The sequence below is a fragment of the Parambassis ranga genome, chromosome 18, assembly GCF_900634625.1.
Source record: "Parambassis ranga chromosome 18, fParRan2.1, whole genome shotgun sequence".
In the NCBI taxonomy this organism is placed as follows: Eukaryota; Metazoa; Chordata; class Actinopteri; family Ambassidae; genus Parambassis; species Parambassis ranga.
In genome coordinates, this window is record NC_041038.1 from 9,495,842 (window position 1) to 9,511,454 (window position 15,613).

Genomic DNA, 15,613 nt, shown 5'->3' on the forward strand with positions numbered 1-15,613 from the left:
GAGGGATAAATTGTGTTTATACTGTTTTAGATGGTGCAGCTGAATCACAATGAGTTAAAGTTCAGTGCTGGGGAAGAATTTACAGGATTATACTGCGGCCGACTTTCCTCTTGGAGGACACGTACAGACATTTTCTGAGTGACTTATTGATCTTTTATTTAGCTCCATGTTCCTGCTGACCATTCCAAACACCCACTGCAGTTCATGTCCTTGTAGCTAGTGTCCACAGGTATCTTCGTTCTGATAACATTTATATCACATAGACTCTTCCACTCTTAGAGATGCAAAAAATATACCACTACCCTAAGGCTGCTAGTGCCCTGAAAAGATATATACTACATGCTGCTTTTTTAGAGGTTGTCCAGTACAACTCTGGGACCTATATTCTGCTACTTGATCTGGATCCACATCCTGCAACTGAACCATCAGTTAGGCCACGTTCACACTGGAGAAAGTCAATCCAGCTAGAATAGGATTGAATCCAGATAGCCAGCCAGATATCACACACGTGTGTCCGCACTCAATCCAGCTTGACCCGGCTTGTTTGTTGTCCTCCAAACCGCTAGGTGGCGTCTCGTAATATTCAGTCCGTTTAGGCCACAGTAGGACCACGTGCATGTGCTTGCGTTTTTCTTTTTGTCCCTTGTCGCTCGTTCTTTCATTTTTTCGGTTCAAAAAGCAGTTTATTCCTTTGTAGCCCTGTGGAAAATAAATTCGGGGCAAATCTGTCGTAGTTCGACGGTTGTTTACATACGGCTTTTGTACGCGACCCAGACACTGTCCCCGTGAACCGGAAGTATGACGTCGCTAGCGGGATTCACTAGCCATATTTGTGTTCAGACCTGAGCCAATCCGGCTAGATCCAACTCCGAGAGGTGGATTGAAATCAAGCTGGATATAGCCGGATTCATAGTGTTTACACTCAGAAAAAAACTATCCGGATATATCCAGATTCGGCCCGAATCCCACTCTAGCCAGATTCATTTGACCAGTGTGAACGGGGGGATTAGACTATGTTTACACAGCATATTTGGATGAATGTTATCATAGGGTTAAGTGTTTAGATGCACTGCGGCTGCAGGTATGACAATAATCATCCATGTATTCTGAACAAATTAGCAGCATATGCTAGTAGCTGTAGCGGATGTCATGATGTATTTGCTGGAAAATGCTATTTTTAAATACATCACATGCTTGAAAATGGCAGACCATAAGAAAATCATAGGTAGAGTCCTGAGTGTTAGAGGCTTAGCTTGCCATTGATGCTACAAACCCCCAGGATGAAGGATGCAGGCTCATTCAACAAACACAAACCGTTGGCAAGTGCTGTAAAATGCTGTAAAAACACTATAGAGCGCGCCATTAGTGTACTTAGGGCTTACTCAGGCTAAGATCATCAGAAAATGTCTTATTCACGTGAGCTCTACATGGAGTACATCCATCCACGTTAACACAATCAGTGCTGGAACCAATCCTCTCTCTTAAGATGACTTTTGTGGTCCTGTACGAGCTTATGACTGAGACATAAGCTCCTTTCAAGCAGCATGTTTGATGTGCTTTGAAGGCACAAATTATACCGGATTCATTTGATGTTTATGCGAAGGTGGGATTAAAGTATAATCTCTGTGTGAAAATGGACTGCAGTTTACAGTCTTCCTAACATGTTGACGTTGCAAGAATTAACCATTTAAAAACCATTACATCAGCTTTGTGGCAAGTAGCACCAGTAGCCTAGTTTATTACAGCTTTAAAGTAAATGTAAAGAAGCAAAGAGGAATGCTTCCTCCTCAGGTTGTTGGTCTAAAATGAATGAGTGTGTTTTAGAAACTCTGTGTCCTGAGGTAGTCGGGCTGTTTTTACATTTTAACCAAGCATAAACACGACGGCTCTAATGGCATAAATACACACTGCTTACACTTGGAGAGCCACTTTCTCTGACTCCATTTTTTTTATCAGAGTAGTAGGGCCTTTGGGTTACACTGCTTATTTTTCTATCAGTCTGTAGACAGAAGAAGGCCAAAGTGAGCTGCTCCGTTTTTACTAAAAATTTAAAACGGCATCTTGCCTTTTTTGACATTTTTCTGCCCACCCTCTGTCCAATCTGTCTGTCAGAGAAATGCGTGTTAGTGAAGCTGACAACAAATACACCGACAGGAGAGAAAATGCAACCACTGCGGTGGAAGTAATGAAACATCGTCCTCACAGGATGAAGAGCTCACCCATGGGTTGCAGAAACAGACGGCGCAACTAGCGAAGCCTTCACTGTCTCTCTGGAGATCGGTATAAAGAAAAAAAAATAGAAAAGTGACACATACTTTAAAAAGTATTAATAGGTGTCATCTGTAAAAATATCCGAGTACAGGGAAGCAGCTAAAAAACATCAGATGCAGCGCTGTTTAAATTTTAAGTGGGTGACATACTATTGTAAGAGCCCTGCATCTTTGATGACAAAGCCATCCTGACAGGCGTTTTCCCCCTCCATTTAAAGTGCAAGCATAATAGAATACATGAATAGGATTCTTTTTTTTTTAATCATCGCCAAATGTCATCTCACCCCTCATCTCGTCCCCCATCGCGCCGCCTGTGTTGTGAGACGTAAAAGCAGTGAGTGACAGCCGTTGAACAGATTCTCACAGCTGTGGCTGGAAAACTTTTATTAGAATTGCACCGTGTGTGTGTGTGTGTGACGGTCAGTAAGTTTGGCAACCACATTATTAACAGAGCTGCTTCTAGTGGCCCCGAGATTCAGTTTGACTCCTGCTTGTGATGATTTATGAGTCGAAGGAGGGAGCTGAGATTTTTACAGCAGCGCAGTGCGAGAAGCTGACGTTCTCACAATGAAAGCGGGACTGGGAGTAGATCTACGGGCTCATCCGTGTCGTAGGAGGAACCAATATCAACAACATGACCCTCTGCAATAACAGTGTAGCTGCTTTTTAACTCTTTTTTTGTGCAGCTTTTAGCAACAAATATGTCGGTCGCAGCCTGCAGAATATTAACCTGTTGAAAATTTCCGTTCTCACTTTATCTACCACTACACAGTGATGTAAAGGAATCTAATTCATCAGCTCTACAAACTCTATAACCTTCACAGAGGAGGGTTTATTGTACTGATGCTGCACTACACTTGTGAGTTTAATACACTAAAATCCAGCCCACCACCATCATCATCGTCAGGAAAATGTAATATGAGAACAAATATTTCTAGTCCTTTTTCTAGTACTTGTTGTCAGGGCCAGAGCTTGTCACCATTGTAACCAAAAATGACAGCATCAAGTTTTTGTTTTTACAACACGACGTGTTTGTTGTCCTCCAAACCGCTAGGTGGCGCCTCATCAAAGTCTGTTCAGGTCGCGTTAGGACTGCGCGTGTGTGTGTTTTGTTTTTTTTTTTTGTCCTGTGTCGCTCGTTCTTTCATTTTTTTCAGTTTAAAAAGCAGTTTATTCCTTTGTAGCACCGTGGAAAATAAACTCAGGGCAAAGCTGTCGTACTTTGACGGTTGTTTACATACGGCTTTTGTACGCGTTAGCCGGATAGATCCACTGAGAGATCTATCTGGTTATATCCAGATTCACGTTGTTCAGATTCAGGAAAAAAACTATCCAGAAATATCCAGATACGGCCTGAAACCCACTTTAACCGGATCTTTGACTGCAGTTTGTCTCATTTGCAGCTGGACAGCAGCTGCTTTCTATCAGATTCATATTTGACCTATTATAGAAGATAAGTTATTTTACTAAGTCACTAATAATTACAAAAACTCGAGATAAGAGAAATGGAGAAAGAGGACGGCAAACTAAAACTGGAAGTCAACAAAATAAATTCATGAACTGAGCATGAAGCTGTAAAATCTCACCATATGGTTTGAGGCTGGATATTTATTTTCCAGTGAGAAACCCCATGTTTGACCAGCAGTCAATCAGACCCCACCTGACCCCACTCCTCCACATTTCTCTGCTTCTACTCTCTATTTTATTTCGAAATACACGAACAAATAGATGAGTGATGAAAGAAGAGGGATAAAAATGATGAAAAAAAGGGCTCACAGAGCCTGATCCCCCTGCTGCTGCTATGCGCTGACTGAATGAGGACGCAGCCCTCGGCCCCTGGGCTGGATTTCAGTGCCCTCTTCCTCCCTCTCCATCCTCTTAAGGGAGCGCTCTGGATAGGAAACTGAGTCAAGTGATGAGGGACCGGGGAGAAATGGGTTTCATCAGCTTGGCATATGTGTGTCAGTGTGTACCAGCGGATGTGTGTGTGAGAGACAGAGCAGCGTGTGTGTGAAAGGGGAGGCGGGATGCTACATAAATTACAAATCAAAGCAAAAAAAAAAAAAAAAATGAATGCAACTACAACTCACACTATGACACACATGAAATCAAAGAGAATCCACACACACATGCACATCGTGCACATGGGTACGAAGCTCCTGTAAAGTGTGATGATTCTCACATGGTGTGGATAAGGATGAGGAGGAGCAGGGGGGGGGGGGGGGGGGGGGGTGGAGGAGGAGGAGAGAGAGGAGTGTAAGTGAGTCATAGTATTGACTCCCAGGCCCTTCAGCTCATGCTTCAGCACAGCAGGCTGAATCACCAGACGCACACGTGGCCACGGATACGACGGCCAAAACCACAACGTCTCTGTCTCTCTCTGTCATCTCTCACATCTCCATCACACTTTTCCAGTATTTCTGTCTGACTGATAGTTTGTAGTATTGGAACACTACACTGTATTCATTCATATATTCAGCTTCATTCCCGGTGTGTTGACATGTATCTGGTCGTCTGTAAAATGACAGAATCTCTGCGCTAGACTACCATCAAAGGAACATTAGCAAGGATGCAGATCTGGCGGTGTCTTATGTCTCCTTGCTAATAGAAAGCTAAAATCACATCATTTATTGTTGGCTTAAATCCACACCTGACATCATAACAGTGTGCCATGTTTGCATGTAAGCTAAGCTTAGCATGTTACCGATGTACACTGCTTGGATCTGGTGCTCGGTGGCTAACCATCACTCCCGGAAGTAAATGTTACATCATTTATTGCTGGCTATATTTTCCAACATAGGGAGCAGCCATCAGTAATTTCAACTCAGGCAGTCAGAAAAGGTTTCAAGTTGGATAAATCGAGCACTCTTTAAGCAGTCAAAGACCAATCACGCTGCTTTTATAAGAACCTTTTGTGAGGACAGAAAGTCATTTATTCCGACTTCCATGTTCTCACTTATGGGCTCCCTACAATATAAGGATTGTTCTGTCTTACTGAAATTGTAATTATTGCAAAGAATATAAAGGCAGTAGTGCGTAACCAACACAATGACAAAAACTAGAACAATACCCAACCGTGTAACTGGGTGAACAATCCTATAAACACTACTGTATTAAGTCTTCCTAGAAAACCTTCAGATGAGCTCAGGGCTGTTTGTGATCCAAACATTGTTAGCATGAAATGAGAATTAGCTGCAGACACCCCGCTGACTACAGTTTTATGAAACAATTCAGGGGGTCATAAGTCCCCTCGATGGAAGCAAATCTCCTTCCAGGAACAATCTATGACAGAACGCACCCCCCCCGACTTCAGGTCTCTCCTGGATTTGTTAAACAAACAAACCTCTGATAGCAATCTCTCCACGTACACTGATGCTAATTTGAAATGCAAATGGTGGTGATCAGTGGACACCACCGGAGGGAGAGCGCGGCCGTTCACCGAACAACAACAAAGGGAACGCCGTTGCATCGCACTGTGTTATCCACAGATTGCCTTCAATGATGGAGGCCTTATCTGTGCTGGCCTTCTGTCTGCTGGAAGGCACAGGGACCTCTGCATGCGGCTCCAGGGGGCCCCCCCTCCAGGCACCGTACAGCTGTGTAAGCCACAATGTAGATATGGCGGCAGTACTGAAAAACTAGTGCTCTGGAGGGTTCGGGTCAAAGATGGGAAAAAGAGATGGGAAAAAAAATGTAGCCAGTTACCTGGAATTCAATCCCATAGTTCTCCCTGCAGAAGTCTCGTAGTTTGGGGTAGACGTGCTCTTTTAGCGCATTCCTCTCCGCTTCTGTGTCTGAAATAAGATAAAGCAAATGTTAAAGGTGGATCATTAGAGCAGAGAGACTATAATTAGCTTAGCTTAGCATTAGGCATAGGTGGAAAGGGGGTGAAATATGGTCTCATTCGCTCTTGAGTTTTGGGATGGACCGTCTCCTTTGCAGGGCCCAACAGTTAGCTTAGCTTAGCATTAGGCATAGGTGGAAAAGGGGAAATATGGTCTCATTTTCTCTCCCAACAGTCAGCTTAGCTTAGCTTACTTGGAGCTTTCTGTTCCACAAAGCCAGGTCCTTTATTGGGTTTGAGATGAAAGTGATTAAACATCGGCTGGGTGATGAGGGTTATTCTTCTGGCTCCTTTGGTCAATTTTCAAAATAAAATTCATGATCACTTAAGAAAAAAAAAAGACCAAATCATCTGTAACCATGTCACAACCATGCGCCTCTGGGGTAATATATTTCAATATTAAAGTCAGCAGCACATCAATTTAAATATGCACCCCCCCCCTCCCATTTTTTCCCATCATAAAAATATGATTAGAGCCACACACTGTTGAAGAATGTGGGATTATCCAGCATTACAAAGGCAGTGATCATATTGGACAGTCAGAGTGTCACAGAGTGAGTGAGTGCCCACGGCTTCTTGTTGTGTCCCACTTTTCTCCCCTGCTCTTCTTTCTTTCTCACCATCTTCCAAATGGTTACTGTAATTTATTTAGACAGGCTCAGTCTCTGTCTCTCTCTCTTTTTTTTTTTTTGTATTTTGAAGGGTGTGGACGGATAGTTTAAAAACAGAATATGCCCAACAGAGAGGCCCTGTGTGACCGAATCGCCACACACACACACACATGGTGGACGGCGTGTATATAAACAGCCCCTCAGCTGCTAACCGTGTCATACGCAGCGTGAGTAGAGGAGCCCACAAATGTAGTCTGACGTATCTATCTCTCATCTATCTTTAGTAAGGCTTTGACCGCACACGTATCCGCCCACAGCCACCCGAGCAAAATGTCAAATCAGAACCAAACGGCTGTAATAATACTATGCAAATTAAATAAATGGCGTTCGCTGCATCTGTGAGGCTCTCATCTCATTCCATCAGTGATACATTACATACAAATAATGTATAATATCTTACAGTGACACAAGGGACGACCAAAGTGCAGATATATCAGGGATTTATTATTAAGTCCGATCCAAATCTGCATCTGCTCCCCTCCTGACCTGACAGAATAAACTGTGTTGTTGTTTGTGTTGTGTGCTGATAACAGTGCGACGCCTCTCTTCTTCTTCTTTTTCTCCTTCTTCTTCTTTTTTTTGTGGGATGCTGATGAGTTATGGCAGCCTGACGTATGTGTGTGTCTGTTGTCTGCACACCCACATGCAAAAGGAACAAAGGCTGGATCCTACGTTCGCCTGCTCCCTCGCTGTGTGTGTCCCTCCCTCTCAATTTTCCAATGTGTTTATTTCAATAGTGCAGACCAATCTATCTTCTCTTTCAGATGTGTACTGTCAGCTCTCTTTATTTTCACTCCCTCGTCCTTTTTATTGGGGGGGGGGAATTAAAGGGCAGTGGAGGAAAATCTGCAAAGTGTGATAAAAGTCTTCAACATTGCACTGATGTTGTGCAAGCTAGCTAACCTCACAGCTGGCTAAACTGTGCAAATGCACATGCATAATGCAACAGGTGGCTGTTTCGGCAAAATAGTCAGCTATAAGGAGAACTCTGAACTGGATCCTGACCCTGCAGCTGGAGCTGCAAGATTTGTGACATCACAAGGTCACATGACAATCCATATTGCCAGGCTTCAATCTATGCATTTGGGGCACTTGGACTAATCTGCAGCAAACTTCTCTACCATTTTCTTGCTGACAACCAGAAGAGGGTTTATTTATGTTTATGTTAGGGCTGCCACAAACAACCGATTCACTGATTATTTTTACGATTATTCAAGTAATCGGATCACACGTAAATGTCGTAATTTTCGCATAAGTATGGCTGCAGCTAATGACTATTTGAATAGTGGACACCTACTTTGGACCGCTGATTTGTCATTGCTTTATCCGCTACAAACTCCATGCCTAGAGCCGAAACCCTCGTGCTTTCTAAATTAGTTGTCAGCGCATTTTGCCCTTGACTATTACTCGAGTACTCGACTAATCGTTGCAGCCCTAGTTTATGTTCATATAACATGATAACTAAATACGACATAAGCAGATAAATACATCCAGATCTGTTATTTTTTTTTTTCTTCAGAGAGCTGATGACACGTATCAACCATAAACATGCATAAACAGCTTCTCAGAGGAGCTGTGACAAGTGGATGTTTCAGCTTTTTTTGCTTTTAAATCCAAACTTGTCATGTTTTCTGACCTAACACCAGCCGCAGGACACACTGTAAAGTTTTACTGACGCTGCCTCCACTGGACACTCGGAGTCCACTCCACCGCTGCCCTGTCTGAGCCTCATCAACGAAGGCTCTGACACGGCAATCACTCCACTCTCATCAGCGTGCACGGGCGACACTCTGCAGGCCCGACTGCTTTTGAGATCTTTGATTAACACAGAGAAAGTGTCTCAGCAAACATAACAAGTGCTGTGACACAGTGGTCAGCCATGTTGACATGGATGGGACAGTGTGTTGTGGAAGTGCTATAAATTTCATTTGTTGTCCTCACAGCAATAAAATACACTAGTCTACATAACATCAGGCCATTCACTGTCAAATGCAAACTCCTGAAGCTGAGATGCGGTGATGTAAAGGCACAGTCAGTGAGCAAATCGATACCGAACGAGCTGGAAGATGCTGAAGGCAAATTATGGCTGTGTAAATCAGCCATCCATAAAGGCCAGATGTTCCTACATTTTCCCGAGCACAGGTTATGTGAATACCACTGACTCAGGATGGAGGAAATCCACCAGAGGTTTCCGCGCCACCAAACGCACTCGGTGATAAGCACCGGAGGGCTGAAAGACGTGGGACTGCATGTAACAGCAATATGGGGAACTCCCCCGTCTCTCTGCCAGTAACTCAATTTGTGTTTGCTTAAATAACCAGAAGAGCGGCTGCACGCAACACCAGTGTTAAGTCTGTCAAACATAAAAATACACTATAATAAGTTCATTGGGTAGCAGCTGCGCTAGCATCTGGTCCCTTAAGAGCCACTTGTGGGGCATTTAGGGTTTTTATATTTATGCCAGAGATGCACCACAGCTTGGTTTTTATGTGATCTATGGTGAATGAGGATCTCATCATTGTGTGACCCTGCACTTGTGATTTAAAGGAGTTTTACAGTTTCCTGAGATGCTACCAGTGTCTTCACATTTTTAAAGTACATGGGAAGCACTTCTGGAGGAAGTTGAAGCTCCTTTGATATAAATGTGTAATCAGAAGCAACACAGGCTTATTCTCTTTTCAGTGCAGCATTTGTTCTGTTTTTACTTTGCATCTTTTTTATACCTCCACAAAGGCAGCCTCAGAGCCATACGGACATATTGATATGTCTTTGAATTAAATTTTGTCTTAAGAAAAAACGGTCACCAGGATCCTTACAGCGACAATATCGTTAAATACACACACACTTGCATACATTTCAATATGGCCGCACACAAAAAAGGCTGTAATCACATAGATTGTCCAGCAGTGCGTGCTCTGACTGAAGCTAAAGATCTTTGCCCTGACAGGACCCGACAGGTTATTTTATTTCTTTGTTCCAACTTCCAAGTGGCCTATAGCGTGTGTGTTAGTCATGTATAAATTATGTTAAAACATGTAGAAATGACTCATTCTTGATAAAAGGCAAAATGGCTGTGTGCACATTTGAATAATGCCGGGCTGGAAATGGCTTCAGGCTTTTAAAAAGCTGTCAATCATAAATGTACTTGTCGGGCTCTGGTCCTGTCCGGCCTAACCTGATTACAGCTCTGGCTCTAACTCCATTGTTTACTATACAGTCAGGACTGTCTGCAGCACATGTAGCACAATATAAACTACACTGAATCAAGTGGTGAATAAAGGTTTGTATAGGTTTTTTTTTTCCCGGCTTGTCCTCCAAACCGCTAGGTGGCGCCTCGTAATATACAGAGTCCATTCAGGCCGCGGTACGAACGTGTGTCGACCGTTGTTTAATTTTTTCTTTAAGGTTCAAAAAGCAGTTTATTCCTTTGTAGCCCTGTCGAAAATAAACTCGGGCAAAGCTGTTGTAGTTCGACAGTTGTTTACATACGGCTTTTGTACGTGACCCGGACACTGTCCCCGTGAACCGGAAGTATCACGTCGCTAGCAGGATTCGCTAGCCGGATTTGCATTCAAACCTGAGACACATTTGAGCCAATCTGGCTAGATCCACCTCCGAGAGGTGGATTGAAATCAATCCAGATACATCCAGATTCACGCTGTTCAGACCCCAAGGTGAACGGGGTCAAGAGGCAAGAAATCAGCAGTAGGCTGTGAAAACTGTGACTGTAGCATTTAGTCGCATTTTAGGCTGCTGTATGCTAAGCTAAAACATTGTACTTCAGGTTTATAGTGGTAAGCAGTTCCAAAACTCATCTGTCTTTGTATTAAATTTATAAATTAGGCCAAATTAGGTCAAGCTAACAAGTGTCTCTGTCCATATATTTTGTCATGAGACCCAAAATGTTGTCTTTGTCTGCAAAGTATAACTCTGTGTTTGGACTTGTGTCTGTGTAGCAGGCTGCTGGCTATCATCACCATCATTCCCTGATGAAACAGGGGAGAAATCAGCTCAGTAGCCACGAGTCATAAACTTTGCACACCGCAGAACGGGGTGCCGGCGTCGTCCAAAAAATCCAGCACTCAGCGGCCCAGGAGAAGCAATTTATTAAACAAAAGACATGCTCTGCACCTGTCATCTCTGCCTCGGCCCTCCCACTCTCGGCTTTGTTCTCTTTCACCAGACTCCATTCAAAAAAAATTGGGTAATTAGGGAGAGAGGAATGTTTTTAAAGGAAATCTGAACTTAGAACCTGCAACTGCAAACAAAGTCAATCTGTACCCTGGCAATAATTGTGGGGTAAAACGTAATGTAATTAGTGGTCTCTGTGTTGACATGCTACAGCCTTGATTACAGCGCTTTGGAGATGATTTTATGCATCATATCCCTCAGGTCTGGTGCTTTATCAACTTTAAACAGCTTAAGTGATAGCTTGCATACGAATGACTGCCGGAGCCCCTGCGGTGACTACAGCAAGGTAATGAAGTTGTCTTGATATGCTTATAGGGATCTTCACAAACACACTGACAACACGCGTATAGACCAACAAGACGGGCAGCACAATGATGCACAAAGCAACGCACAGCAGGCACACAAACACGGCAGGATAAATCACATTAGGGGTTTTTTTTTTGGTGTAGTTTGTTGTTGCTGTCTGGCAACTGGCACCAACAGATAGTGGAGGGGTTTAATTGATCGACTGCGACCACACACACACACACACACACAGATCCACCTGAGCCAAGAGAACTTGAGGGAGGATGTAAATTCTCTCAAATTAGTTGTCTGGCTCCACATTTTAATACCACTATAGAGTCTACTGTATATCACTGCACTGAATGCAGCAGTGGGAGTGCATCACACCTGCCTGTGGCTTTTCATTCAGGGCATATGGGTCAGTGAATGCAGCACAGTCAACACAATGACAAAGAACATAAAAGATGCGACTACAGACAGACAGACGGACAGATATAGCCGTTATCGGCAACCACTTTTTTGTTACTCCCACAGCTTGACCTATTAATAAAATTATGTTAGCACATTAGCGAGCCGGCTAGTCTGTGATGCATCTCCTAATTGGGAATGCACTGTGTTGAATTGTTGTTGCTGATTTGCAGACACTGATGTCATTTTTAACGCTAACATCATCATGCTAACATCTCCATCTTATTGGCTGTTATCTGATACCTCAGTTTAAGGCTAATATCTGCTGATACTGATGCCCTATTAATAATGTTGTGCATCACTGTTTGTACTACATCTCTGCCTAAATTGGACCGCCATCATAATCATTGTATTATGTGCAAATAAATGATATTTATCTCCCCTCTATGCAGCCTGTACCCACAGCTCCTAGTTCATTGCTATCAGGGCTATCCGGTGATGCATCTAGAGAGCTTGGGCTGGTGCTGGGCGGGGACAGCTGGTATAGTTGCTGTGTGCAGTCAGTGGCTACAGAGCTTGGATTGATGGATATAAACCTGTGTAGTCAATGATCTGTAGCTTGTAGTAGCAACAAACCCAGTGCATTCTGGGTGCTGCAGCTCATTTTTCTCTGTTTTCTCTGGTCCTACAGCACCAGCTGAAGCAGATTTCACCTTTATACTCTATAGACTTACATGTAGTCCATCCCAAATTTAGTAATGATCCCCTAAATCCAGTCTCGGACAAACTCTAAATTAGTGTTTCTGTGGGTCAAACTGGAGCATTCTCTGTGATCAGACGTGTAGTTATCCTGTGATGATGTGATGGTTATCCCAGCAGGGAGCTCCCTCCACCTTGTGCTCAAACACTGGTGAGAAACAGGATCTCTAGCTACAATTCAGCTTCAGTGCCAAAGCAATGGTGTGACTTAATTTTATTATATTACCTGTGTGTGATTAGACTGCATTCTGCCAGGTGAACGGACTTAAATAAGTGCATGGACAGCCCCCTCTAGTGAACATGGTGGAACGGTTTCTAAAGCAGGGCTGATGAAGGTTGACCTGGGTCACATGTATAAATAGCTGGGTGTTGTTCCTGTTTTAGTGGCAGGTGTGTTTGCCACAATGTAAAGAAAAGCTCATATGAGAGAGCAGCGAGACACTGTTGTGTGGAGCTGAAAGTGTAGCGAACAGGTTTGAAAAATAAAGTGCCTATTACTACTACTAGGAAGCATCATCTCATCATCAGGCTCAGATGTGTGTGTCTTTCCGCCCTCATCCCATCCAGGTGTAGATTGGAGCGTTAAATTCATGCTGAGACAGGACGGCCTGAATGACTGAGTCAGCTACAGGTGGTGAAACAATGACACGCTCTCCTACCGCGGGCCATTACGGAGCAGTAATCCCATGCCAATGCATTCATTTTCACCTTCTCTCTCTTCTAAAACCCTCATGGTGCCCTCCTCCTCCTCCATCCTTAGCCTACTCTACTTCCCTTGCCTTGTTTACTCCAGTTTTACTGAGCCTATTTTTACCCCCCTTCGCCCAGAGGGCATATTCAAATACAGAGCTGCAACTGGGTGTCTCCCTCATGAGCCACACTCTGCTCACACCAGGCACTCTGTGTTCTCTCACTGCATTATTGGAATGAACTGTTTGTTTCTTGTCATAATTTAAGATGTGCAGCCATTAGGATAAGTGGGTCTTTACAGTAAATGTCATGTGAGTCCACTAAAAAAACAGAGAAACTTAAATCAATAGTGGACCAGGCTGGTATTTATTTTTTTTATGTCTGATATTTGTGAGAGGGACAGTGGAGAGAGAGAGTGGGGTGTGTGTGTGTGTGGGTTTCACACTCCTCTTACCGTCGGGGTTGGCACAGATGAAGACCCGGACGCTGCGGCCGGTGGGGACATGGTGCGGAGGAAGGGCGTTGATGTTGCCGCTGATGGCCGCCCTGCGCAGCGCCGACTCCCGCGGGCAAGGCTGCCTGCTCCCCACTCCCGACGGCCACATGGGAGGCGACTTCCAGCGTGGCTGCACACACGCAGACGGGAGAGGGAAAGAGGAGGGAAAGAAAGGAAGGAAGGGGGAGGCATGTTAGCGCGGCCAGAGGCGCACATCACATCCAGGCACATGGACAAACGTGCACATGTTTGCGCGCAGATTCCCCTGAACCATCCATCCACACACACACACACACACACATGGGGCGTTAATTACACAGCATATATGTGTCTTTATATTTAACTTTAAGTAATTACACGCAAAAACATTGCCCAAAACGTGCACTAAACTCACTCAAAATACTACAAATGATCCACCTTGCCGTGGTCATAACGCCCATACACACACACACACACACACACACACACACACAGCAATCAAGTTAGGATGGATCTGCCAAATCGTCCCCCAAACACAGGAATGAGTCTGAATGTGGTTTGTTACAGCATTCAATGTGACAGGGATAGTAATAATAGAATATTACGCACAGCCTACTACCGTCATGGTGCATGCGTAATTTGTATACATGTCCTTGGACGCATTCATGAATTTTCATGCCACTGTGGGACACAAACAGACAAACAGAAACGAGACGATATACAAAACTCGAACAGACGAGCAAGGCAAGCATCAGTCGTGTTCCCACCCCAGAGAAGATGCTTGGAAAAGGCGAATAACCGCTAAGAATGGTTATTCCGCCTGGAGCAGATGTCAAGTCGCTGGTTTTCCCGGAGTTGGTTTATCCTGAAATCTTTGTTTTCAAAGACGGAAAACCTCAAAAAAAGAGACAACACACACACACAAACACAAAAAGGCAAAGGAAGGGGGAAGTTGTGGTAGTCCACTACTGAGCACTACATCAAATCCTCTCAACTAAAAACCACAGAGGATCCACAGGGAGTACTTGACTAATAGTGATGCTGGAGACAGCAGGCACAACAACAGGATACTTCTTGTTGCTCACATTCATTCGCTTCATTTCGAGGCTTCCGAAAATATCCAAGCGTGGTGGACGGTAAGAGGAAGAAGGTAAAAACGCCCATCAGAGTCGCTGTGACCGAGAGACGGCGTCGGGAGACGGTAAAACGGACGCAGTGTGTCGGAGTGCTCCCTTTGGCATCCTGCTGTCTCAGCGAGCCGACCGAGCTCTGAGAGACTGAGGGAAGGTGAAGGCGGCGGAAACAACTGCAGCACCACCGGTGGAACTTTTCAAAATAAAAACGCACAACTACGCTAACACTCTTTCATGGAACGTTGAAAACCAAGAAATGCCTTGAGAATTATGTTTTACTGAAAACACCACGCAGGATGAGTGTTCCAACATCTTTTAGCGCCGTACTCACCAAACGTCTTCTGAAGTTAGGCTTTTACGTTGAAAGAGAAGGGCTTGCTTCCGGTTGTGCTCTGTCTGTTAGTGTCCGTCTTGACGGAGGTGACAGGGAAGCTGTGGATGCTCCGTCTCCCTCCTCTCCTCTCCTCTCCTCTCCTCTCCGGTGCTCACACTCTCTCCCTATTAAAATTGTAATAGAGCGCGAAGTCAGCACTGTGGTGGTGTCGTAAATGACGTTACTACTCAAGTAAAGTAACGTCCAGCAACGTTACAGTTACACAAATACTCCCTAAAACCATCTTACCGGCTCTATAAACACACAATAAAGTTGAAATATCAACATAATTACATCTGTTTGATTTATGAAACAAAAAAAATAGCATTAAAAATAAGCTAGCAGAGAATTTTCTAATTCTCTAAATGAGTTAGCTTAGCATGCAATCAAAAATACTTTAAAATAGATGACACATGACTAAAATTGCAACAAATTAAAGAAGATGCTGATAGAATTTAATGTAAATTGGTAAAGGGTATTTTAAACTGGTAATAAATGCCAATTGTACCCTTTC

The 15,613-nt window shown here is 43.9% G+C and overlaps 1 protein-coding gene across 1 annotated transcript in view; it reads right to left on the reverse strand.

Moving 5' to 3' along the window:
- nwd2 (NACHT and WD repeat domain containing 2) overlaps positions 1–14,826 on the reverse strand; it is a 35,458-nt gene extending 20,632 nt beyond the window's left edge. Inside the window, exons 1-3 of the mRNA XM_028429721.1 lie at positions 14,679–14,826; positions 13,573–13,744; positions 5,976–6,064 (exon numbers count right to left, since the gene is read on the reverse strand). Of these exons, the coding sequence (XP_028285522.1) occupies positions 5,976–6,064; positions 13,573–13,744; positions 14,679–14,693 (276 nt within the window). The 5' untranslated portion in view covers positions 14,694–14,826. The remainder of the gene's footprint in view (positions 1–5,975; positions 6,065–13,572; positions 13,745–14,678) is intronic.
- Between the last annotated feature and the right edge of the window lie 787 nt (positions 14,827–15,613).